The sequence below is a fragment of the Saccopteryx bilineata genome, chromosome 4 (genome assembly GCF_036850765.1).
Source record: "Saccopteryx bilineata isolate mSacBil1 chromosome 4, mSacBil1_pri_phased_curated, whole genome shotgun sequence".
Classification (NCBI taxonomy): domain Eukaryota; kingdom Metazoa; phylum Chordata; class Mammalia; order Chiroptera; family Emballonuridae; genus Saccopteryx; species Saccopteryx bilineata.
The window spans coordinates 154,293,014-154,320,533 of NC_089493.1; the positions used below are offsets into that span (position 1 = coordinate 154,293,014).

General features: G+C 45.6%; 1 protein-coding gene across 2 annotated transcripts in view; it reads left to right on the plus strand.

Moving 5' to 3' along the window:
• Positions 1–5,756: 5,756 nt before the first annotated feature.
• Positions 5,757–27,520, plus strand: part of FAF2 (Fas associated factor family member 2) — a 78,299-nt gene continuing 56,535 nt past the window's right edge. The window contains exon 1 of one of the 2 annotated variants that reach the window (XM_066272268.1): positions 5,757–5,894. In XM_066272268.1, the coding sequence (XP_066128365.1) occupies positions 5,832–5,894 (63 nt within the window). In that variant the 5' untranslated portion in view covers positions 5,757–5,831. The remainder of the gene's footprint in view (positions 5,895–27,520) is intronic. The other variant, XM_066272269.1, reaches the window with a different exon arrangement.

Here is a 27,520-nt window from a genome sequence, read left to right on the forward strand (position 1 = left end):
CGGGGCAGTGCCATGTGTGTACAGTCTATGTAAGGCTGAGGGTGCTTGCCCACAGGGTAGCAGATTGCAAATTGCGGATTGCCTGCCACCATTGGGAGGGGCCATTGTTTGCTATTGTTTACCAGAGAAGGGGTCCTCATCCCCTCACCTGTTTTCCTTGTGAGTTCTGAGAGAGAGGGGGAAGCTGTTCTCCCTGCCTGCTTGCTTGTCTGCCATTGGCAGACTCTAATATAAACGAAATTGGCCACCATCTTCCAGCTTCCAGTTCCTTTACCGTCTGCCTAAATCCAGTGTTAACCTGCATGGCCATGGACACCACCAGCCTTACAGGTGGAGAAGCGGATATCACATCTCCTGTGTGCCATGACTGGGAATCAAACCCAGGACATCCAGACACTGGGTCAACGCTCTACCACTGAGTAAACTGGCCAGGGCAGTTATCACCATTTTAAAATGGGGAGAATTCACATGTAGACCCAAATTTGTAGGTACTCTCTAAAAGTGAGTAGTTCTGACAGTAGTGGTCTTACAGGGAAGCCATTGGCTACAGCTAAAAGCAGAAACCACCTTTGAACAGAAAAGGGACTTCCAAGTTTGCCATTTTGTATGCCCCACATCGAGGCAAATTCCTATGGTGGAGTGAAAAAAAAAGGAAGCCCTCTGTTGGGTAAACAAATGTTTTTTTAAGGTTTGATCCCCAGCCAGGGCACATACAAGGATCAACCAATGAGTGCATAAATGCGTAATCAATATTTCTTTTTCTCTCTTGCCCCCTTCCTCTCTGTAAGGCCAGTGGCCATGGCCATGCAGGTTCCCATTAGATTTGGGCAGACGGTAAAAAAACTGTGGAGCCAGAAAATGGTGGGCCATTCCATTTATTAAAGTCTCATAATAATGGATGTGCAAATAGGCAGGGAAAAACTGCTTCCCTCTCTCTCAGGACCCACCAGCAAAACACACTGGGAGAAATAGTCCTTCTCCAGCCAACAATAGCAAATAATCTACCCTCCCAATGGAGGCAAGCAATCTGCAATTTGCAACCTGCTGCCCTGAGGGCAAGCACTCTCAGCCTTACATAGACTATCCACACATGGGGCTGTCCTGTGCTAATGCATCAACCAGGCAAAAGTGCAAGTGAGCATTATTTATTTTTAAATTAACACACTGGTTTGCCCAACACTAACTATCTCTACAATTTTTTAAAAAAGTAAACGGTTCAATTATTTGTATATTATTATTATTATTTTTTTATTTTTAGTGAGAGGTGGGGAGGCAGAGACAGACTCCCACATGTGCCCCAACTGAGATCCACCCAGAAAATGCACTATGGGGTGATGCTCTGCCCATCTGGGGTCCTTGTTCCATTACAACAGGAGCCATTTTATCGCCTGTAGGCAACGAAGCCATCCTCAGCTACTGGGGACAACTCACTCTAATTGAGTCTTGGCTGCAGGAAGGGAGGAGAGGAGAGAAAAGAGAGAGAGAGAGAGAGAAGCAAGAGGGGGAGGGGTAGAGAAGCAGATGGGCGCTGCCCTGACCAGGAATCAAACCCATGACATCCACACACCTGGCCGACGATCTACCATGGAGCCAATGGGCCAGGGCTTATCTGTATATTCTTTTTTCTTTTTTTTCCCGAAGTTAGAAGCAGGGAGGCAGTCAGACAGAATCCTGCATGTGCCTGTAAAGCTAGTAGCCACGGCCACCATCATAGCCGCCTGGCCCATGCAGGTTTGCATTTGATTCAGACAGTGGGTAATGAAACAACGGAGCCAAGAACTGGTGGGCCATTACCTTTAATCCTAGCTTGCACCCAGCAGGCCAGTAAAAACACACCCTGGGCTCTAAAACCCACTCATTCAGTGCTCACAAACCCACTGACTTATCCGAGTTTTCCTAGGATGAAAGGTTTCTACCTCACCAGCCTTATTCACCTCTGTTCCCCATCTCCTTCTTCCCCCTGAACAAACTGGCTTCTCCTTCAGCACTCCACCATGTTGGCTGCTTCTCCTCTCCTCCACATGGTCTTTCTCTGCTCTCTCCTCTAATGCTAATCTCAGGAACCAAGAGAGAGCAAGCTCCTGGTCTGCCCCACTTTATAGTGTAGATTCAAACCTTTATTTTATTTTATTTTAATTTATTTATTTTTTTTTGTATTTTTCTAAAGCTGGAAACGGGGAGAGACAGTCCGACAGACTCTCACATGCGCCCGACTGGGATCCACCCGGCACGCCCACCAGGGGCAACGCTCTGCCCACCAGGGGGCGATGCTCTGCCCCTCCGGGGGGTCGCTCTGCCGCGACCAGAGCCACTCTAGCGCCTGGGGCAGAGGCCAAGGAGCTATCCCCAGTGCCCGGGCCATCTTTGCTCCAATGGAGCCTTGGCTGTGGGAGGGGAAGAGAGAGACAGAGAGGAAGGAGGGGGGGGGTGGAGAAGCAAATGGGCGCTTCTCCTATGTGCCCTGGCCGGGAATCAAACCTGGGTCCCCCGCACGCCAGGCTGACGCTCTACCGCTGAGCCAACCAGCCAGGGCCAGATTCAAACCTTTAATCCAATATACAAACAAGGAAGTCTCTGATACAAAGTCACTTATCAGAGGCATAATGGGATTCCTCATGAGAGTGCACCATCCTCAGCGCCCAGGGCCAACTTTTTTTTCCAATGAAGCCTTGGCTGCAGGAGGGAAAGAGAGAGATAGAGAGGAAGGAGAGGGGGAAGGGTGGAGAAGCAGATGGGCATTTCTCCTGTGTGCCCTGGCTGGGAATCAAACCCGGGACTTCCCCATATCTGTATATTCTCAAATAGTAAAATATTTCACCTGACCAGGTGGTGGCGCAGTGAATAGAGCGTCGGACTGGGATGCGGAAGACCCAGGTTCAAGACCCCGAGGTCGCCAGCTTGAGCACGGGCTCATCTGGTTTGAGCAAAGCTCACCAGCTTGGACCCAAGGTCGCTGGCTCAAGCAAGGGGTTACTCGGTCTGCTGAAGGCCCGCAGTCAAGGCACATATGAGAGAGCAATCAATGAACAACTGAGGTGTTGCAATGCACAATGAAAGGCTGATGATTGATGCTTCTCATCTCTTCATTCCTGTCTATCTCTCTCTGACTCTGTCTCTGTAAAAAAAAAAAGTAAAATATTTCTTGTAATTATGTCTTTACTTAAAGAAAAAAAACAGAAATGTAGACCAAGAAGATGTCTGTGATTTTGAGGAAGTGAAAAACATCCAGTGGTGTTTAATATAACGACAAAGTATGTCTGTAGAATCAGAATGATGCAGCAACACCAGAGGGCATCTGACTTTGCCATCCCTCACCTAGTTTGTCTGAATCCAGCTTTGTTGAAGATGTTGAACAGTACTACATCTACTCTGAGCTTGGAGTTAAAGTAATAAGTTCTTTAAAGTCACAGGCCTGACCAGGTGGTGGCGCAGTGGATAGAGCGTCGGACTGGGATGCGGAAGGACCCAGGTTCGAGACCCCGAGGTCGCCAGCTTGAGCGCGGGTTCATCTGGCTTGAGCAAAGAGCCCACCAGTTTGGACCCAAGGTCGCTAGCTCCAGCAGGGGGTTACTCGGTCTGCTGAATGCCCACGGTCAAGGCACATGTGAGAAAGCAATCAATGAACAACTAAGAAGTCGCAATGCGCAACGAGAAACTGATGATTGATGCTTCTCATCTCTCTCCTTTCCTGTCTGTCTGTCCCTGTCTATCTCTGCCTCTGTTAAAAATAAATAAATAAATAAATAAAGTTAAAAAAAAAAAAGTCACAGTTATTTACTTCCAATTTTACCTTAAAGGTGTAAAAAAATTTCCAGGATATTGAAGTTTGTACAAACCTGTTAAAAGCTGATACAGGCCTGAAAGGAAGAAATAGCCCAAATAGAAGTCCTTCCATCCCTTAATGTGTTTTTATAGAACTTGAGCTTTCAAAGCACTTTCTGTCCTGTTTCACCCTGTCAACCCTCTGCAATGGGCAGTCGTGGGGTTCCGCAAATGGGGAGAACATTGGGGCCTTGCTAGGAGTCACACGGGGCATCTGTGGAAAAGTGTGTACTGGAACCCGACCCTTCTGCCTCCCCAAGGCCTCCTGGATGGTGGCCAGAGGAGGCATATGTCAGGAGGTGTTGATCAAATAAGTTGGTAAATATGATATATATATATATATATATATATATATATATATATATATATATATATATATATTTGCTTGCTTGTGGTTTGCATTGGGCATGGGGGACAGGCTGTAGGCAGACAGGATCCTTATAGCCCAAGGCTTAGTTTTAAAACTGGGCTTTTCCCCACACCCTTGACTGTTGCATGGTGGGAGGTGGTGCACTCTCATGAGGAATCCCATTGTGCCTCAGATAAGTGACTTTGTGTCAGAGACTTCCTTGTTCATGTGTTGGATTGAAGGTTTTTGTTTTGTTTTGACAGAGACAGAGAGAGATAGATAGGGACTGACAGACAAGAATGGAGAGAGATGAGAAGCATCGATCATCAGTTTTTCGTTGCAACTCCTTAGTTGTTCATTGATTGCTTTCTCATATGTGCCTTGACCGTGGGGCTACAGCAGACCAAGTAACCCCTTGCTGGAGCCAGTGACCTTGGGTCTAAGCTGGTGAGCTTTGCTCAAGCCAGGTGAGCCCGCACTCAAGCTGGCGAGCTTGGGGGTCTCGAACCTGGGTCCTCTGCATCCCAGTCTGATGCTCTATCCACTGCGCCACCGCCTGGCCAGGCCCATATTACTTCTTGATTGGCATCCTCACTTACAATTTCTTTCACGTATGGACGGAATGAACATTACTACAGGCGCTTAAAGTATGCTGTTGCACAGATGAACATTAAAAAAGAGTAAGGAATATAAAGTTTTGATTTCCATATTGGGTAGCTGCCCAGGTGCCCACCTTAGAGAGAATCCTGATTACAAGTGCCATTTTAACAACCTGTTTGCTGAACTCAATGCACTGAGAGAATACACTGAGGCCCTGTATCAGGGATACTTGGACCCCCATTCCACCAATGGCAAAACGCAGTCCACAAAGAAGGTTCCACCAGGAGTCCAGCACTTTGCAAGGCGGGCATCTGAACGCAAGTCTCCTGGACCCCAGTCCCACCGGTCTTCCTCTGTCGGTTCTGGCCAGTAGGGAGGAGTGCAGGCCCGCGGCAGCAGGGGTCGAGCTGCAGGGAGGCTTTGCCCACGGCTGGTAGCGCCATTAAACATAAAGTCCCAGGGAGCTAAACGACCCCAGCAAGCTACTTCAAAACACTTCCCGGGCCACAGCCTGCCGCTGCTTCCGGCTAGGCGCCGTGGGAAATGCCCGACCAATATCTAGAGACTTTAGGAACCTTCAGGAGATGGTTAGGATCTTTCGGAAATATCAGAGCAGGTATCAAATATCAAATGGCCAATATTTTGGAAAGGCCTCGCTTTCCTAAAAAACATTCAGGAATATCGAAGGTTACCAGCGCATTTACGTAACTGCAAAACACAGCCTAGCCGCTTTCGGGGATTTCCGGGACTTCTCGGCTCTTTGCGATCTCCTAGCTTCCTCGCAGACCGTTCCTCGCCGAAATCATGAGGGCGACTGGTACCAACCGTCCGTCGGTAATTTCCGGAAGTGTTCGGGATCTACCCGAGAGTGCGCCCTCTGGCGGCATGAACTATCACCACCACCACCATCAGCAGCAGCAGCAGCAGCAGCGCACGCTGGGTCCGCACGCGCAGACGCAGTAGCGCGTCGGCGGCCGTTCAGATCAGACGTAGTCGCTGCTGAGGTCAGTTCCGGCGGGTGACGGTGCGGACGGGTCAGCAGCGTAGAGGCGGCGGCAAAATGGCGGCGCCTGAGGAACGGGATCTAACCCAGGAGCAGACAGAGAAGCTGCTGCAGTTTCAGGTAGTAGCAAGTACTCGCTGCAGCGGGCTGGGGAGTGGACTCCTGGAAGAACCCAGAACCCTCCTGAGATTGGGCCCGGGGTTCTTCTCAGGCCAGCGGGCGGCCCTCTTCCCCACAGACGCCAACTGCCCTGCTGCCTCCGAGCCTGTCTGTTCCCGGCCTTCCAGCGGTGGCTGCTACTAGACCGGCCTGCCCTCATCCTTCAGAGGGTCAGCTTTCCTACTGTCCTCCCAGTGACTCTGGATCTACCGGAGATGCTTAATTCCCACCGCGGAGTTGGCCTTGTTTCGGGCCCTTGGAAAACCTACCAGCATCCAATGCCATTTTATAAACATCTACTGAAGGCATTTTGGATGCCAGGTCTTGTGTTGGACGATCTGGTGGGGGAAGGGCAGGCCTGGCCTCCGCCGTAAAGGTGTGGGAGAACACTACATAAGGAAGCAAACACAACATTAGAAGTGTTATCAGTGGCTTTGGCGGGTTTATTATTCTGGCCCCATTCCTGGACTCACGAGCTTGACCGTGCTTGAGGAGGGTGGTAACTTGCAGGAATCTGCCTCCTTTTAAAGTGGATGTGGGGGTTAAGACTTGAGCAGTAAGCATTTATCTCTGAGCTGGAGAACTTGGGTGAAGGGACGCTTTTAGGGTGGGGAACTTGACTCGGCTACCCTGATGGATACCAGTTTCCTTACTTATAAAATACATATTTTAAAGATGTTTTCCCCCTAAGGATATTGTGGATATCAAATGAGTTTATAGATGTCTGAAGGACTCTGTAATGTAAAATGCACCCAGACAGTATTGCTGTTTATTAATCATTATTTAACTTAGGAGAGAATTAAAGTTAATGATACACTTATTTCATAATATAAAACGATAAATATTCATTAATTTCTGTAATTATTTACCAAAAACCTTAATACTCGGGCACTCCTAGTTAGAATACCATTTGTTACTGAGTATGATGTTGTAAGTACTAAACAGCAAACATTGCGTTTCATACAACACTATGAGATTCATACTGTTACAGTCCCTGTTTTACAGATGAAGGCTATGAGGCTTAAGTAAGGTGCTTAGGTTGCACAGCTAGGAAGTGGTGGTGTCAGATTTAAAGACAAGTCCATCTTTTCAGAACTTTTCCTGAGCCCTTTACTTGCGTGCTATACAACTTGTGTATCACTGAGAGTGGAACACAAAGCTGTAATCTGTTTTTTTTTCAGCAAGTTATCACTTTTCTATAATTTTCTTGATTAGATTTCATTGTAATTTTGGAGGTTTTTTTTTTTTTTTTTTTGTATTTTTCTGAAGCTGGAAACGGGGAAAGACAGTCCGACAGACTCCCGCATGCGCCCGACCGGGATCCACCCAGCACGCCCACCAGGGGCGATGCTCTGCCCACCAGGGGGCGATGCTCTGCCCCTCCGGGGCGTGGCTCTGCCGCGACCAGAGCCACTCTAGCGCCTGGGGCAGAAGCCAAGGAGCCATCCCCAGCGCCCAGGCCATCTTTGCTCCAATGGAGCCTCGGCTGCAGGAGGGGAAGAGAGAGACAGAGAGGAAGGAGGGGGTGGCGGTGGAGAAGCAAATGGGCGCTTCTCCTATGTGCCCTGGCCAGGAATCGAACCTAGGTCCCCCGCATGCCAGGCCGACGCTCTACCGCTGAGCCAACCGGCCAGGGCCTGGAGGGGTTTTTTTTGTCCCTTAAATTGAACTGTGGCACCTGAAACTAATAGGATCTTTAAAAGATTTTATTTATTGATTTTACACAGAGAGGAGGGGGAGGAGCAAGAAGTATTGACTCATAGTTGCTTCAGTTTAGTTGTTCATTGCCTGCTTGTCCTATGTGCTTTGACAGGGCAAGCCCAGCGTTTTGAACCGGTAACCTCAGCATTCCAAGTTGACTATCTACGCACTGTGCACCACAGTCAGGCTAATAGGATCTTGTATGTTAATTATACATCAACTGAAAATTGAGCAGTGGGTTGGACGTGTATAAATGGAAAAATACTATCATAGAAGTTAGTTGACATTTGATTGGAATTTTGAGTAGAGGAATTGATGATATAGCAAATTTGAATCAATGAATAAACAGCTTCCACTTATTGCAGACCACTAATGTCAGTTTTGTTTAACTTTGGCAGACCATTTTACTCCCTACAACTCTCACGATTATCCCACATTGATTAAATGTAATGAGGTGATGTGAGTTACTAGTCATGATGTACTAGAAGAACGTGAATATATGGTAACATTTCTGAACTAAAGTACATACGAACCTTTGTTTTTGTCTTCATTGGACAGCTGTATCAGTAAGAGAGATGAGTAGCAGGTTAAAGTTATATTAAGATCACTGTGTGAAATTGGATTTCATAAGACAAGTGTATTCTATTTTATTTCTTTTTATTGATTTATTTTAGAGAGACAGGGAGAGAGAGAGAGAGAAGCATTCATTTGTTGTTCCACTTAGCTGCACATTCATTGGTCACTTCCCATATGTGCCTTGACTAGGGACTGAACCTGTAACCTTAGTGTTTTGGGACAACACTCTAATCAACTGAGCTAACTGAACATAAGGGAAATGTATTATATATTTATGTATTCTTTAAACAATTTCTGGGTCAGGTTCATCATCCAGATTGCCATTTATACAGTCTTTGAAACTTAATAAATGTCATACATTATGCCGGATATCTGATATACTTGAATTCTTTTAAATCTCTTACTAATACTGTAAGGCAGGGGTCCCCAAACTACGGCCCGCGGGCCGCATGCGGCCCCCTGAGGCCATTTATCCGGCCCTCGCCACACTTCCGGAAGGGTCACCTCTTATTGGTGGTCAGTGAGAGGAGCATAGTTCCCATTGAAATACTGGTCAGTTTGTTGATTTAAATTTACTTGTTTTTAATTTAAATATTGTATTTGTTCCCGTTTTGTTTTTTTTACTTTAAAATAAGATATGTGCAGTGTGCATAGGGATTTGCTCATAGTTTTTTTTATAGTCTGGCCTTCCAACGGTCTGAGGGACAGTGAACTGGCCCCCTGTGTGAAAAGTTTGGGGACCCCTGCTATAAGGTGTTAACGTCTATTCAATTTATTGATGAAACAGGTTCTGAGAGGTCAGATAACTTGAACAATTTTTTTTTTTTTTTTTTTTTTACAGAGACAGAGAGTGGGATAGATAGGGACAGACAGACAGGAACGGAGAGAAATGAGAAGCATCAATCATTAGTTATTCGTTGTGACACCTTAGTTGTTCATTGATTGCTTTTTCATATGTGCCTTGACCGTGGGGCTACAGCAGACCGAGTGACCCCTTGCTCGAGCCAGCGACCTTGGGTCCAAGCTGGTGAGCTTTTGCTCAAACCAGATGAGCCCACGCTCAAGCTGGCGACCTCGGGGTCTTGAACCTGGGTCCTCTGCATCCCAGTCTGACACTCTATCCACTGCGCCACCAGCTGGTCAGGCTTCCTGTCTTTTTTTTTTTTTCATTTTTAGAGAGGACAGAGAGAGGGAGAGAGAGAGACAGAGAGGGAGAGAGGGGAGAGAGAGACAGAGAGAGAGAGAAGGGGGGAGGAGCTGGAAGCATCAACTCCCATATGTGCCTTGACCAGGCAAGCCCAGGGTTTTGAACCGGCAACCTCAGCATTTCCAGGTCGACGTTTTATCCACTGTGCCACCACAGGTCAACTTGAACAATTTTTAAGTGGCCGAGATTTATAAATCCATGTCTACCTTGTCTCTAACCTAATTGAGAAGCCAGATACATATATGAAGGAGTATCTTGCAGTTTGACAGTATACATGTGTGGTATTATGGTATAAATAGTGGGAATTTATGGAAGCTTTGAAGGTGGGAGAAAAGGATGGCTGAGTAGCTACCATTAAGTATCTACTATGCCTTAGGCATGGTGCTAGATAGGTAGTTTATAACGATTATGCTTAATCCTCACAATAGCCTTACAGAGTACCATAGGAGGTATGCCTGCTCCTAGGTGAGTAAACAGATCTGTTGAAGTATTTGCTTAAGGTCTTAAAGCTATGTGATAGAGGTGGAATTAGAGTTAGAAATACAGTATAGTGCGTCTGGATTTGGACTTCAATGCTGGGCTCTTTCCACTGTACTTTGCTACTTTGAAGGAGGAATAAAATTTCAGCAAGTGGTGGACAGGAAGCTGTTCAAAGCGGAGGAAACAGCTCAGGCAAGGGATGGAGATGGATTGTGGAGTGTGTTTGTGACAGATTTAGAGAATTGTAAATGGAAAATAAGACTGGAAGGCTAATTTAGAGCCAGGGCCTCCCAAAGCCTTTAAAAGCTGAGCACAGTGGTTTAAATTTTAATCTGTAGGCGTGGGGAGTCATCAAAGGTTTTTTCACCTAGTGTGTGACATAACACGAGGTTTCAGGTTTGCTTCACTAACAAACAGTATGGAGCATGTGCTTGTAATCTCCACAGGGGTCAGGACAGAACAGGGTGATACTGCTAGGAGCTACTTCTTTTTTTTTCACTGCCTTAGTTTTGTTTGTGCATATAGCACAGGAGGACACCAGCTCCGTGCAGACGGCAGCCCAGAGGTCACACCAGTCCTTTGGTCCTCACATTGGTGGACAGAGAGGCCTCTACGGTGGAGCCTTCATGGGGTTCTGAGTACCTTTGGGAGCCTGTCCTGAGCTATAGCCACATCCTCAGCCTGGGGCTTGGTTTGAGCCTTGGCCTTTGGCCAGCAAAGCCTGAGACCCTTGGTGATATGGGCACATGGCCAGCACAGCCTGAGACCCTTAGTAATATGAGCATGAGCATGTTTCCCAGACTTGGGATGAGTAATGTAGGCAAGTTGATTGAGCTTGTGGCTGCTCCCCTTTAGGATCTTGGTTTTGATCTCCTGGGGCATTATGAGGACCTTGACAGCCTCCGTACATGTGCTCATGGTCTTGGTGGTGTTGACCTGCATCTTCTTCAGGCCCTTTTGGGACAGGAGAAGGGGTGGGGCAGAAGGCGAAGAGAGAGAGAAAGAGAGAGAGAGAGAGAGAGAGAGAGATTTGTTGTTCCACTTCTTTATGGATTCATTGGTTGATTCTTGTATGTGCCCTGACTGGGGATCAAACCCTCAACCTTGGCGTATTGGGGTGATGCTCTAATTGAGCTACCTGGCCAGGGCTTCTTTAGATCCTTCTTGTTCTTGGAAAAGTGAATGTTCCTCAGGAACTTGGGTCCACACCCTTAAGAGATTTGTATATTTGTGATTGGGGTTTCTTGATTCCATTTCTGTGCCATTTTCAGGGATGATTGTGCATGGTGTGATACTTGAATTTGGCCATATCTGTACTGGGACCCATAGCTCCCAAAGCACTTGGGACCAGAAGAGAAAGAGCAGAGCTAGTTCATAATATGCTGTTTTACATGATATATTGAAATTAGCAAAAGGAAAACAGTTTAGAACTCTCAGGTGTCTTCTGTTTCACATTTTTTGATGACGTGATTTGATTGGAACTCCCTAGGGCCTAGGGTATATTTATCATGCTTCTCAGTGTGTTTGCTGTCTTATGATTTTTGTAGTTACCCTTTTCTCCTATTTATTTTGGAGCTGGTTGAGTTATGAATAACTAGTTCAGACATTTGTTTTAAGCTGTTTCAAATGGGAAAGAATAGGTTGTAAGAAGAGCTAATGCAGGTATGGGGAAGTTTACTTTTATTGAAGTTCATTTTCTCAAATATAACAGGTTCCTGTAGTACCTTGGTTTGCTGCTTTTAGGGTGCTGTGTGAACACTTGGAGCAGGGGTCCCCAAATTACGGCCCGCGGCCCCCTGAGGCCATTTTCCAGCCCCCACCGCACTTCTGGAAGGGGCACCTCTTTCATTGGTGGTCAGTAAGAGGAGTATAGTTCCCATTGAAATACTGGTCAGTTTGTTGATTTAAATTTACTTGTTCTTTATTTTAAATATTGTATTTGTTCCCGTTTTGTTTTTTTACTTTAAAATAAGGTATGTACAGTGTGCATAGGGATTTGTTCATAGTTTTTTTTATAGTCCGGCCCTCCAGCGGTCTGAGGGACAGTGAACTGGCCCCTGTGTAAAAAGTTTGGGGACCCCTGACCTGGAGGATACATGACAGGAGGAGGAGGGACTAAAGCAGCTATCTGTGCAGGGCCAGTAGGGGGAGAAATGATCTTTCTGCTTGTGTAGGAGTAAGAAATTTCTTTCCTCTTAAATGGATAGGGTCTGACCTTTTTCTTATGAACTACAGAAAATTAAGCTTGGACTCTGGGCTATAGAATCAAACTCACTTTGAAAATCTTCCCTTTTGGCTTCATCAGACTCATTATTACCTAAAGGAAAAAATACATGATGCATTTTGTTCATGTATTTTAAAAAAATAATGATCTGTTTGAATTTTTTGTCAAGGAATTTGGTATTATAGAGAAAACATGAGCTTTGAAACTTGAGGCAAACCAGAATTAGCTTTTCGACTTAGCTTCTGGTGATTTACCTAGGCAAGTTCTTAGTTCTTTCAATCTTTCCTCATCTATAAAATGTGGATATTGCTATCTAATTCACAGCTTTTCTTTTTTGTTACTTTATTATTTTATTTTTAAAGATTTTATGGAGATGGGAGGGGGGAGCGAGGACTATCAATTCATCGTTGCTTCACTTTAGTTGTTGCTTGTCGTATGTGCCTTGACTGGGCAAGCCTAGGGTTTCAAACTGCGACCTCAGCATTCCAGGTTGCCGCTTTATCCACTGTGCCACCACAGACCAGGCTTTTTTTTTTTTTTTTTTTTTTTTTTTCATTTTTCCGAAGCTGGAAACGGGGAGGCAGTCAGACAGACTCTCGCATGCGCCCAACTGGGATTCATCCGGCATGCCCACCAGGGGGCGATGCTCTGCCCCTCTGGGGCGTCGCTCTGCCGCATCCAGAGCCATTCCAGCGCCTGAGGCAGAGGCCACAGAGCCATCCCCAGTGCCCGGGCCATCTTTGCTCCGATGGAGCCTTGGCTGCAGGAGGGGAAGAGAGAGACAGAGAGGAAGGAGAGGGGGAGGGGTGGAGAAGCAGATGGGCGCCTCTCCTGTGTGCCCTGGCCGGGAATTGAACCCGAGATTCCCGCACGCCAGGCCGACGCTCCACCGCTGAGCCAACTGGCCAGGGCCAGGCTTTTTTTTTTTTTTAAGTGAGAGGAGGGGAGATAGACTCCCATATGCACCCCAACCAGGATCTACCAGGCAACCCCCATCTGGGGCCAGTTGAATCAACCAAGCTATCCTCAGCACCAGGGCCAACATTGGAACCAATCAATCGAGCCACTGGCTGTGGGTGGGTAAGAGGGAGAAAAGGAGGAGGGTGGGTGGGGAGATAAGTAGATAGATGGTTGCTCCTCCTGAGTGCCCTGACTGGGGATGGAAACTGGGATGTCCACATGCCTGGCCAATATTCTATCCATTGAGCCAACCTGCCAGGGCTTTTTTTTTTTTTCACTTAAAAAATTACCAAGTTAATACATGCTTATAGCAAGTGAGCAGCATAAAATTGTATAAAAAGGTAATTATATCTCGTTTTGCCCCCCTTAGCCTCATAACTGGTCTGTTGTAATATCTTTATACTCTTCTGTGTATACAGATACACAAAAGTTTGAGAGATGTCCTCCATTCTCTAAGGCCTAGTATCTAATATGCCCAAATATTTTTGTTCACCAGTTGAGTTGTGCTCTTGACAAGTGTCAATTGTGTTAGTTCCCAAACCAGTGTGTGCTGGTTATATTTGTCATATAAATATATCACATAAGTCAATAAAATGGCAAAGGAAAAAAGTTTTTGTTTATCTGAAAACTAAGTTAAATGTTTCAGAAAGACTCTAGGGGGCAAATTGCTGAAAGACTGCTGTACATGTAGGTATGGGCAAGGCAGGTGTCAAGGTGTCTTTGGGGAACAGCATTGAGGTAAGGGTTGTGCACTTACTACTCAGCAAGTGTTCGCGGTTGCACTCCACTTCAAGAAATCAAATTAGCCTGACCTGTGGTGGCGCAGTGGATACAGTGGATAAAGCGTCGACCTGGAAATGCTGAGGTTGCCGGTTTGAAACCCTGGGCTTGCCTGGTCAAGGCACATATGGGAGTTGATGTTTCCAGCTCCTCCCCCCCTTCTCTCTCTCTGTCTCTCCTCTCTCTCTCTCTCTCTTTCTCCCTCTCCTCTCTAAAATGAATAAATAAAAAAAAAATTAAAAAAAAAAAAAGAAATCAGGCCCTGGCCGGTTGGCTCAGCGGTAGAGCGTCGGCCTAGCGTGCGGAGGACCCGGGTTCGATTCCCGGCCAGGGCACACAGGAGAAGCGCACCCATTTGCTTCTCCACCCCTCCGCCGCGCTTTCCTCTCTGTCTCTCTCTTCCCCTCCCGCAGCCAAGGCTCCATTGGAGCAAGGATGGCCCGGGCGCTGGGGATGGCTCTGTGGCCTCTGCCTCAGGCGCTAGAGTGGCTCTGGTCGCAACATGGCGACGCCCAGGATGGGCAGAGCATCGCCCCCTGGTGGGCAGAGCGTCGCCCCTGGTGGGCGTGCCGGGTGGATCCCGGTTGGGCGCATGCGGGAGTCTGTCTGACTGTCTCTCCCTGTTTCCAGCTTCAGAAAAATGGAAAAAAAAAAAAAAAAAAAAAAAAAAAAGAAATCAAATTAGCCTGACCAGGCGGTGGCGCAGTGGATAGAGCGTCGGATTGGGATGCAGAGGACCCGGGTTCGAGACCCTGAGGTCGCCAGCTTGAGCGCGGGCTCATCTGGTTTGAGGAAAAGCCCACCAGCTTGAACCCAAGGTCGCTGGCTCTAGCAAGGGGTTACTCAGTCTGCTGAAGGCCCACGGTCAAGGCACGTATGAAAGAGCAATCAATGAACAACTAAGGTGTTGCAATGCGCAATGAAAAACTAATGATTGATGCTTCTCATCTCTCTCCGTTCCTGTCTGTCTGTTCCTGTCTATTCCTCTCTCTGACTTACTGTCTCTGTAAAAAAATAAATAAATAAAAATTAAAAAAAAATCAAATTAGTGTCCTAGGGATATGGTTTATGCTAGAAACACTTCAAAGAGTCAGTGGAGCCCTGGCCAGGTATCGGCTGGTTAGAGCGTCATCCTGATACTCCAAAGGTTGCGGGTTCGACCTGGCCAGAACCACATACAAGAATCAACCAGTGAATGAGTAGTAAGTTCTTTCTTTCTCTCTCTCCCTCCCTTACTCTCTCTCTAAAATCAGTAAATAGCCTGACCAGGTGGTGGCGCGGTGGATAGAGCCTCGGACTGGGATGTGGAAGGACCCAGGTTCAAGACCCCGAGGTCGCCAGCTTGAGCACGGGCTCATCTGGCTTGAGCAAAAAGCTCACCAGCTTGGACCCAAGGTCGCTGGCTCAAGCAAGGGGTTACTCGGTCTGCTGAAGGCCCGCGGTCAAGGCACATATGAGAAAGCAATCAATGAACAACTAAGAAGTTGCAACGCGCAACGAAAAACTAATGATTGATGCTTCTCATCTCTCTCCGTTCCTGTCTGTCTGTCCCTGTCTATCTCTGCCTCTGTAAAAAAAAACAAAAAAAAAACCAAACAATAAAAAATCAGTAAATAAATTTTTCAAAAAGCATGTCAGCGAACCCATTCCCTAAAGAATAGAATAGGCTTTCATCAGAAGATTGCTGCATAAATGTGTATGCTTTATATTTAGATGAAGTATTTAATGTATGTAATATTTTTATTCCTCTCTTTAAGTGACTTTTTTTTTTTTTGGTATTTTTCTGAAGTTGGAAACGGGGAGGCAGACAGACAGACTCCCACATGCGCCCGACCGGGATCCACTCCGCATGCCCACCAGGGGGCGATGCTCTGCCTATCTGGGGCATTGCTCTGTTGCAACCAGAGCCATTCTAGCGCCTGAGGCAGAGGCCACAGAGCCATCCCCAGCACCCGGGCCATCTTTGCTCCAATGGAGCCTCGGCTGCGGGAGGGGAAGAGAGAGACAGAGAAGAAGGAGAGGGGGAGGGGTGGAGAAGCAGATGGACGCTTCTCCTGTGTGCCCCGGCCGAGAATCGAACCTGGGACTTCTGCACACCAGGCCGACGCTCTACCACTGAGCCAACCGGCCAGGGCCAACTGAGCTTTTTTTTTTAGCACCTGAGGCAGAGGCTTTACAGAGCCATCCTCAGCTCTTGGGGCCTCTGTACTCAAACCAACTGAGCCATGGCTGCAGGAGGGGAAGAAAGAAAAGGGGAGGGGAAACAGTGAAGAAGCAAATGATCATTTCTGTGTGCCCTGGCTAGGAATTGAACCCAGGACATCCACACGCCAGGCCAACCCTCTACTGCTGAGCCAATGGGCTAGGTCTGTCTTCTCTATTTTTAAAAACTTATGTATTAGTAATATTAACCCTAGAATGCTATAATACCAACATATCTTTCGACTGCAAAAGGATGAAGTTAGAAATGATTAGCAGTGCCTGACCAGGCGGTGGCACAGTGGATAGAGCGTCGGACTGGGATGCGGAGGACCCAGGTTCGAGACCCCGAGGTCGCCAGCTTGAGCGCAGACTCATCTGGTTTGAGCAAAACTCTCCAGTTTGGACCCAAGGTTGCTGGCTTGAGCAAGGGGTTACTCGGTCTGCTGTAGCCCCACGGTCAAGGCACATATGAGAAAGCAATCAATGAACAACTAAGGTGTCACAACAAAAAAAAACACTGATGATTGATGCTTCTCATCTCTCTCCGTTCCTGTCTGTCCCTATCTATCCCTCTCTCTGACTCTCTCTGTCTCTGTAAAAAAAAAAAAAAAAAAAAAAAAAAAAAGAAATGATTAGCAGAAATAAAACCAGAAAATTCACAGATTTGTGTATGTTAAAGAATACATTCTTGGCCCTGGCCAGATGGTTCAGTGGTAGAGTGTCGGTCTGGCGTGCAGGAGTCCCAGGTTCGATTCCCGGCCAGGGCACACAGGAGAAGCGCCCATCTGCTTCTCCACCCCTCCCCCTCTCCTTTCTCTCTGTCTCTCTCTTCCCCTCCCGCAGCCAAGGCTCCATTGGAGCAAAGTTGGCCCGGGCACTGAGGATGGCTCTGGTTGCAACAGAGCGACGCCCCAGATGGGCAGAGCATCACCCCCGGTGGGCATACCGTGTGGATCCCGGTCGGGCGCATGCGAGAGTCTGTCTGCCTCCCTGTTTCCAGCTTCAGAAAAATACAAAAAAAAAAAAAAAAAACATTCTTAAGCGACCAATGGATCACAGAAGTAATCCAAAGAAAATTAGAAAATAGCAGAGAGACAAATGAAAATGAAAACGTAACATGCCAAAACTTACAGGACACAGCATGAAGTGCTAAGAGGGGAAATTTATAGCTATTAAACACTTACTGTATTTCCCCATGTATATGACGCGCCTTAATTTTAGGACCCGAAATTTGAAAGAAAAAAAAAAGTCTTACATAAAGTTATTAAACCCAAGTTTTATTCATCATAAAATTCATACAACTCCTCATCACTGTCAAAACTCCCAACCATTAGCTTGTCCTCACCTGTGTGTGATGACAGTCACTGTCTTCAACAATGAGCACAAAAACAAGCGTGAAAAATTGGGTAATGTAAGGAAAAAAATCTACAACCACTGTATAAGATGCACCCAGTTTTTAGACCCCCAATTTTTTAAAGGGTGTGTCTTATACATGGCGAAATGTGGTACATTAAGAATAACAAAGATCTCAAACAGCAACTTAAGGAAATGGAAAAAGATGAGAAAATGCAATTCAGAGCTAGCAGAAGGAAGGAAATAATAAAGATTAGAGCCTAGATAAACAAAATACTGAATAGAAATTAATGAAACAAAAGGTTGGTTCTTTGAAAAGATCAACAAAATTGACAAACCTTTGGCTAAATGGACTAAGAAAAAAAGATGCAAATTACTAAAATCAGAAATGAAAATGGAGACATTATTGTCAATTCTACAGAAATAAAAATTAAAAGAAAATACTGTGGCCTTGGCTGGGTAGCTTAGTTGGTTAGAGTGTCATTCTGAGATACCAAAGTTGCAGGTTCAGTCCCTGGTTTGGGCACATATAAGAAGCAACCAATGAATATCTAAAGTGGAACAACAAATCAATGTTTCTCTCTCTCCCTCTCTCCTTTCTTCTCTAAAATCAATAAAAGAAAAGTTTTTTTAAAAGAGAGTATGTACTGCGTGACCAGGTGGTGGCGCAGTGGATAGAGCATCAGATTGGGATGTGGAAGACCCAGGTTTAAGACCCAGGTCTCTGGCTTGAGCAAGGGGTCACTGGGTCTGCTGTAGCCCTCCCCCCGGCCAAGGCACATATGAGAAATCAATCAATGAACAACTAAGGAGCCGCAAGGAAGAATTGATGTTTCTCATCTCTTTCCCTTCCTGTCTGTCTGTCCCTCTCTCTGACTCTCTGTCTCTGCCACAAAAAAATAAAAATAAAAAATAAAGAGAGGCCCCTGGCCAATTGGTTCAGCGGTAGAGTGTCAGCCTGGTGTGCGGGGGACCCGGGTTCGATTCCCGGCCAGGGCACATAGGAGAAGCGCCCATTTGCTTCTCCACCCCCCCCACCCCCCCGCCCTCCTTCCTCTCTTTCTCTTCCCCTCCCACAGCCAAGGCTCCATTGGAGCAAAGATGGCCTGGGCGCTGGGGATGGCTCCTTGGCCTCTGCCCCAGGCGCTAGAGTGGCTCTGGTTGCGGCAGAGCGACGCCACGGAGGGGCAGAGCATCGCCCCCTGGTGGGCAGAGCGACGCCCCTGGTGGGCGTGCCGGGTGGATCCTGGTCGGGCGCATGCGGGAGTCTGTCTGACTGTCTCTCCCCGTTTCCAGCTTCAGAAAAATACAAAAAAAAAAAAAAAAAAGACAGAGTACGTACTATGAATAATTGTATGTCAACAAATTGGATAACCTAGGTAAGATGGACAAATTCCTAGGGACACAAAATCTACCAAGACTAAATCACAAAGAATACAAATTCTGAATAGACATATATAACTAGTAAGGAGATCAAATCCGTAATCAAAGCCTTGGAGCTGATGGCTTCACTGGTAAAGTCTACCAGTTACTTGAAGAACTAATTCTAGTTCTTCACAAATTTATTCAAAATACTGAAGAGAAGGGAATACATTCTAAATCTATGGGCAAGCATTACCCTGATACCAAAGCCAGATAAAGACAGTGCAAGAAAACTACAGACCAGTACCCCTTATGAACATTGATGTAAAACTTCTTAACAAAATACTAGCAAATTAAATGCAGCAGTATATATAATAAAGGGATTATACACTGTGACCAAGCAAGGTTTATTCTTGGAATGTAAGGATGGTTCAACATACGAAAATCTAGCCCTGGCCACATACCTCGTTTGGTTAGAATATTGTCTGTCTCAGTCTGCCAAGGTTGCAGATTTGATCTCTGGTCAGGGCACATGCAAGAATCAGCCAATGAATAAATAAATGGAATAAGTTGATATTTCTCTCTTTCTCCCTTCCTCACTTTCTAAAATCCATAAGCAAAAAAAATTTTTTTTATATATATAAATAAATTTTTATTTTAATGGGGTGACATCAATAAATCAGGGTACATACATTCAAAGAAAACATTTCCAGGTTATCTTGTCATTTAGTTATGTTGCATACCCATCACCCAAAGAGAGATCGTCCTCTGCCACCCTCCATCCAGTTCTCTCTGTACCCCTCCCCCTCCCCTCCCCCTCTCCCTCCTTCCCTCCCCCCACCCCCCATAGCCACCACACTCCTGTTCATGCCTCTATAAGCAAAAAATTTTTTTAAATCATGAAAATTGGCCCTGGCTGGTTGGCCAGTGGTAGAGCATCAACCCAACCTACAGAAGTTCCAGGTTCGATTCCCTGTCAGGGTACTCAGGAGCAATGACTATCTGCGCTTCTCTCCTCCCCCTTCTCTCTCTCTCCTCCTGCAGCCATGGCTCAACTGATTTGAGCGTGTTGGCCCCAGGCGCTGAGGACTGCTTTGCAGAGTCTTTGCCTCAGGAACTGAAAATTGCTGGGTTGCGAGCATCAGCCCCAGATGGGTAGAGTATCGACCCCAGACGGGGGTTGCCGGGTGGATCCCAGTTGGGTGCGGGAATCTATATCACTTATCTCCCCTCCTTTCACTTAAGAAAATAAAACAAATAGCCCTGACCTGTGGTGGCACAGTGGATAAAGCGTCAACCTGGAATGCTGAGGTTGCCGGTTCGAAATGCTGGGCTTGCCTGCCCAAGGCACATATGAGAAGCAACTACAAGGAGTTGATGCTTCCCATTTTCCCACCTCTCTCTCTCCTCTCTCTCAAATCAATAAAAAAAAGAAATCTTAAAAAACAATAATCAGGAATTTTCAAAAGGGAGATTTGGTATGTGGCATTTGTCAGTTTTATTTGACAGCAAACTCATTGTCAACAGAGCTAAACTAATACCAATAAACTGTTGACCCTGGGCATAAAGGCAAGTGGTTTAATATACATCTGTGAGCTGATATTTAGCTATGAGAAAATATAATGAAGAAAGAAGAACCCTGGCTGGTTGGCTCAGTGGTAGAGCATCGGTCCGGCATGAAGATGTCCTGGCTTTGATTCCCGGTCAGGGCACACAGGAGAAGCAACCATCTGCTTCTCCACCCTTCCCCCTCTCCCTGCTCTCTTCCTCTCCTGCAGCCAAGGCTCCACTGGAGCAAGTTGGCCCAGGTGCTGCAGATGACACTGTGGCCTTGTCTCAGGTGCTAAAATAGCTATAGTTGCAATGGAGCAATAGCTCCAGATGGGCAGAGCATTACCCCCTAGTGGGGGCTTGCCGGGTGGATCCTGGTCGGGTGCATGCAGGAGTCTCTGCTTCCTCGCTGTTCACTTAAGAAAAATATATTAAAAAAAAAAAAAAAAAGGAGGCCCTGGCCGGTTGGCTCAGTGGTAGAGCGTCGGCCTGGTGTGCAGGAGTCCCGGGTTCAATTCCCGGCCAGGGCACACAGGAGAAGTGCCCATCTGCTTCTCCACCCCTCCCCCTCTCCTTCCTCTCTGTCTCTCTCTTCCCCTCCTGCAGCCAAGGCTCCATTGGAGCAAAGTCGGCCTGAGCGCTGAGGATGGCTCCATGGCCTCGGCCTCAGGCGCTAGAATGGCCCTGGTTGCAACAGAGCAATGCCCCAGATGGGCAGAGCATCGCCCCCTGGTGGGCATGCCGGGTGGATCCTGGTCGGGCGCATGCGGGAGTCTGTCTGACTGCCTCCCCATTTCCAACTTCAGAAAAATACAAAAAAAAAAAAGAAAAGAAAGACAAGACCAGGAATAAGAAAACTGGGCAGTTCTGCCAGACTGATGCTCTGTGACTTGGGAAAGCTTGTTCACTCCCTAAGCCTCCGTTTCCTTTCGTGAAGAATGAGGGGTTAAATTGTTGTCGTCAACTTACTTTTACTCTTTAATGTGAAAATTCAAAAAATTCCAGACATTTTCCTTTTTTTTTTTTTTTTTTTTTTTAGTGAAGAGGGGAGATAGTGAGACAGACTCCTGCATGTGTCCTCACCAGGATCCACCCAGCAACCCTCATCTGGGGCCAATGCTCAAATCAGTCAAGCTATTTTTAACACCTTGGGCTGACACTTGGACCAACCAATCTACTGTCAGTTCCCAGGGCCAGTACTCAAACCAATCGAGCCACTGCAGGAGGGGGAGAGGGAGGGGAAAAGAAACAGATAATCGATTCTTTTGTGACCTCTGACCAGGAATCAATATTGGGACGTTCATACTCTGGGCTTTATCCACTAAGCAAACAGGTCAGGGCCAATATTTAACTTTCAATAAAATGAAAATCTAAAGTTTTCTGAATTGAGAATTTATTGAAAATTTGTTATTTTCTAATATGAGTTAAATAATAATATAAGGCAGTGTCACAGAGGAGGAGACAGCCTGGATTTTTGAGGTAGTTATTCTAGTTTTCAGTCTCAATTCCACCACTTATTCTAGACAGAGATATTATCAGACAAGGTACAAAACTTCTTGTAATCCTTGGCTTTCTTAGTAGTAGAAATGAAAGATTTATTACTTAGAGAGTGGGTGCTTATAAGTATTTATAAGAGTGGGAAGCTACTAGTATTTGGGAAATTATTAAATGCAAATAATAAAGATCTGAGTATAAGAGTTTAAGTTATAGGTCAGAGGCTAGTTATAGGTCATCACTTTACTTTCTGAAGGGACTTCATATTCCATTTCTCCTGTTGCTTCCAGAGAGGGCATACTGCTTATTGCGTAAAGCAAAGCTATCTGTGTGGTGAGGAGAGAACAAAGATCCCTGGTTTTGCCAACTTTCTCTCTGGGAAAAACTGAAAACAAGTTAACACATGCATTCTCAACAAGCTGAAGTCAATAAGCCAACAGGAATTTAGGGAGTACTGAGGTTCAACTGAGATTTCACATCAACCTCCTACCGTGCTAGTATAAACAGATGAGGTATGGAAAGAGAAACACTTCTTAGGAAAGCAGTCTAGTAATTAACTCGAATACCCAATCCCTATCCAAATAGTTAAACATTAGTTAAAACATTATATAATTGCCCTGGTAGGTGGCACAGTGGATAGAGCTTCACCCCAGAGCACCAAGGTTGCTGGTACAACCCTGGGGTTGCTGGCTTGACCCCAAGGTGGCCTATATAAGAATCAGTCAGTGGATGTACAGCTAGGTGAAAGGAGTTGTTGCATCTCTCTCTCTCCATATCCCTTTCCCTCCCTTCCTCTCTCTCTCTACAAAAAACCCACAATTTATTGTTTGTGATACTTTCAGTTGTGGGATTCAGCCAGTTTGCCCCGGTTCAGCAGAACCGATACCTAACTTTTTGTGTTCGGCAAACTGGTTGTTAAAATGGCACCTTGTAATTAGGGTTCTCTCTAAGATGGGCGTCTGGGCAGCCGCCCAATGTAGAAATTACAAATTTATGTACCTTTACTCTTTTTGTGTGTGTGTGTGGTGACAGAGACAGAGTCAAGAGAGAGGGACAGATAGGGACAGACAGACAGGAAGGGAGAGAGATGAAAAACATCAATTCTTCGTTGTGGCTCCTTAGTTGTTTACTGATTGCTTTCTCACATGTGCCTTGACCGCAGGCCTTCAGCAGACCGAGTAACCCCTTGCTGGAGCCAGCGACCTTGGGTCCAAGCTGGTGAGGCTTGCTCAAATCAAATGAGCCCTCGCTCAAGCTGGCGACCTCAGGGTCTCGAACCTGGGTCTTCTGCGGCCCAGTCTGACGCTCTATCCACTGAGCCACCGCCTGGTCAGGCCCTTTACTTTATCTTAATATTCATCTGTGCAACAGCATCTTGTAAGCAACCGTAGTAATTAATGTTCCTTCGGTCTGTAGATGAAAAAAAATTTGACGGAACTGTGCTTGTAATATTTATTCATTTCATAAAACTCACTATACCTTTGATGAAATGCTACATTTTAATTCCCTCCTGTCTGTTATTTCAGTAAATAAACATAACTTAAAGAGAAAAAGTGCCAAACAACCAGGGGGAGACAAGCTGTCATTGGAAATATCTTAATAGTTTTATTGTATTTTGTCAGGTGGTAGTTGTTTAATATCTTTTTGTTAATATTTTAAAATTCTTATGACATAATTTAGTTTTCTGTTCCTCTTTTATTCTTTAAGTATTAAATGCATGAAATAATAAACTACCTTTTGGTATGTTCTTTTTTTATACTTAAAACGGTCATTAGGGCAGAGAACCAGTTGTTTAATTATTTGAATCCCACCACTGGATACTTCCCTTGAGTCATACTTAAGCAACAGGTCAGTCAGGATAAAGAGTGGGTTGCCAAGTGGTTTGGCATCCTCTTCTTACTTGGGAAAGGAGGAAGTTAGATCAAGGTTGGAGTAAGAGAAGTGTCTAGAAGAGTTAACACACTTCCTCAAATTCTCCCTTCTGCCTTTTACTACATACTTAAAAGCTGATTGGGATTCAGGGTTTGGTTTTTTGTTTTGTTTTTGTCCTAAAGATAAATATTGCCCTTTTCCTACTAATGCTAGGAGTTATACTTTTTTTTTTTTTTTTTTTGTATTTTTCTGAAGCTGGAAACGGAGAGGCAATCAGACAGAGACTCCCGCATGCGTCCTACCGGGATCCACCTGGCATGCCCACCAGGGGGCGGTGCTCTGCCCATCTGGGGCGTTGCTCTGCCGCAATCAGACATTCTAGCACCTGAGGCAGAGGCTACAGAGCCATCCTCAGCGCCCGGGCAAACCTTGCTCCAATGGAGCCTCGGCTGCGAGAGGGGGAGGGGAAGGGCGGAGAAGCAGATGGGCGCTTCTCCTGTGTGCCCTGGCTGGGAATCGAACCCAGGACTCCTGCACGCCAGGCCAATGCTCTACCACTGAGCCAACCGGCCAGGGCCTAGGAGTTAACACTTTTGTGTAAATTGTTGTAACTAAATACAGTGTTATCCTAAATCTTTGGGAGAACAATTCATGGAAGGGAAGTTAGCTCTGAGTGGGAGGAGGAGAAGGAAGGGAAATAGTCTTGGAGCAAGGATGTTTCTCCTTAAGATAGATCCGGATGGACCTGACCAATAGGGCTGTGGTTTTCCACGAAATAGTGCCGGACTGCCAGAAATTTCTTCGTACATGAGGGTGATAAACTCTTTCATACACCAGCGGTTGCAAACTACTGCAATAGGGAATTCACTAGCTCTGAGAGATTAGAGGAGAGGTACCAGAGTTAAATTAACCTTTATATCCATTGCAGCTATTTTGTTTAGTGCCATCACAGATGACCTCAGTGGTATTTGATCTAAAAGTAAACAAGGGTTCTGAAGAACTAGCTACGTAGGAAAGATTGTAGATTTAGCTAACCTTTATTGAGCACTTACTGTGTGTTCCTGGATTGGTGTGTGGGGGGGTACTTTCACAAAATTTAAAGAATTAGGATATTCTCACTTGAGAATGGGCATGATGGCATATCTCATAAGTTTGTGGAGGAAATTGTGGTGAAGATGACTAGAATAGTTACAAAAAGGAATAAATGAGTGATAGTGAGAAGAATAATATTTAAAAACTATAGAGCCTGACCTGTGGTGGCACAGTAGGATAAAGCATCAACCTGGAACGCTGAGGTTGCCAGTTCGAAACCTTGGGCTTGCCCGGTCAAGGCACATATGGGAGTTGATGCTTCCTGCTCCTCTCTCTCTCTCTCTCTCTCTCTCTCTCTCTCTCCCCACCCTCTAAAAATCAATCAATAAATAAAAATAAATTAAAAATTAAAAATAAATAAATAAAGACTTAGTATTAAAAAAAAAAACTATAGAGGTAGCCTGACCTGTGATGGTGCGGTGGATAATGCATCGACCTGGAAAACCCTAGGCTTGCCCTGTCAAAGCACATATGACGAGTAAGCAGTTGAGCAGCTCAAGTGAAGCAACTGTTGAGTTGATACTTCTCGCTCCCCCCACTCCTCTCAGTAAAATCAGTAAATAAAATATTTTTTAAAAACCCCAAAACTAGAGAGTTAAAAAAAAGCATTGATTATTGACACAAGATAGGACTCATTCATTTATTCAAACATTTTTCTCTATTGTATGGTAAGGCACTGAGCTGGGACCCCCTTTTTTTTTTGAGAGAGAGAGACACACACATACAGGAAGGGGAGATGAGAAGTATCAACTTGTAGTTGCATCACTTTAGTTGTTCATTGATTGCTTTCTCATATGTGCCTTGACCGGGAGAGGGGGCTCCAGCTGAGCCAGTAAGCCAGTAACCCCTTGCTCAAGCCAGCGACCCTGGGCTTTAAGCTAGTGACCTTTGGGCTCAACCCAGTGACCATGGGATCATGTCTATAATCCCATGCTCAAGCTGGTGACCTTGCATTCAAGCTGGGTGAGCTTGTGCTCAAGTCAGATGAGCCCGTGCTCAAGCTGGCAACCTCGTGATTTCAAACCTGGGTCCTTAGTGTCCCAGGTCAACGCTCTATCTGCTGTGCCACCATGGGTCAGACTGGGTCTTGAGGATATAGAGATAAATGAGTTCTCTACAAAGAGAATTACAACTTGTTGAGTCCTAAATAAATTAATTTTGGAGGAGCTTGAAACCAGTGACTGAGCATATTGAACCTACCATACCCTTGTCTTACCTGTTTCACTCCCTTCCCTAAATGCTGATAGCCAAATATGTTATTGTTGAAGAAATAGTGGCAGCAAAGCGAATGCAGCGTCTCCAGCCAAAACTGCAATATTCTTTCGGGTCAAAGCTGGCATTGTAAGACTCGTTGGAACTGAAATGCTGATGAATATTGAGACATATTTAGCTTTTGACTCACTGAAAGCAGCCCCGTCCAGTGTAAACTGGAAAAGTCTTTTGAAGTACAGTTTGTCAGTATGTATCAAGAACTTTAAATATATATGCATATTTCTTGGCCCATAATTTTAACTGAATCTCAAGGGAGGCGAAATCCAAAATTCAGAGAAACTTTATAAACAGAAATAGATGTTCATCAAGGTGCTATTTCAATAGTGGAAAATCCGAAGTAATTGTAACATCTCTATATAAGTTGTTTTAGCAGTTGGAATGTTATGTAAGCTAGGGGTCCCCAAACTGCATGCGGCCCCCTGAGGCCATTTATCCGCCCCCACCGCACTTCCAGAAGGGGCACCTCTTTCATTGGTGGTCAGTGAGAGGAGTATAGTTTTCATTGAAATACTGGTCAGTTTATTGATTTAAGTTTACTTGTTCTTTATTTTAAATATTGTATTTGTTCCCGTTTTGTTTTTTTACTTTAAAATAAGGTATGTGCAGTGTGCATAGGGATTTGTTCATAGATTTTTTTATAGTCCTGCCCTCCAACGGTCTGAGGGACAGTGAACTGGCCCCCTGTGTAAAAAGTTTGGGGACCCATAGGTGAGCATCATCCTGAAGCGCAGAGGTTGCTGGTTCAATCCCAAGTCAGGACACATACAAGAATGGCTCAGTGTTCTTTGTCTCCGTCTCTCGCTAAAATCAGTAAAATTTTTTAAAAAGAATGAAAAAGAGATAAAAGAAAATAAAAAAGCAAAGGTAGCCTGACTGGTGGTGGCACAGCGGATAGAGCATCGATCTGGGACACTGAAGTTTCAGGTTCAAAATCCTGAGGTCTCTGGCTTGAGTGCAGCCTCATCAGGCTTGAGCACAGGCTCGCTGGTTTGAGGGTGGGATCATTGACAGGAACCCAAAGGTTACTGGCTTGAGCAAAGGGGTCATTGGCTCAGCTGGAGACCCCTGGACAAGGCACATATGAGAAGCAATCAATGAACACAACTAAAGTGTTGCAACTACGATTTGTATCCCTACCCCTCTCAGTAAAAAAATAAAATAAAATAAAGCAAAAGCAAAGATAAATGGACTTCTCTCAAGATGCTTACAGCCTAGAAGGAAGAAGCAAAGTCCATTAACCAGTTCCCCCAATAACTGGGGGGGGGAAAGGATTCAGACAGGTTTAATCAACACCCTAAATCCTTTCCTTGGAATACAGAGAGCTAGAAGGAAATACACTGAAAAGTAAACCAGTTGTATAATAGTTTTTGGGACCACAGCCCCCTTCCCCAGTCTCTCTAGTACTTAAGCTTTCTTTACCTAACTTATACCAGCTTTAAGAAAATACAAAACTTAGCCTGA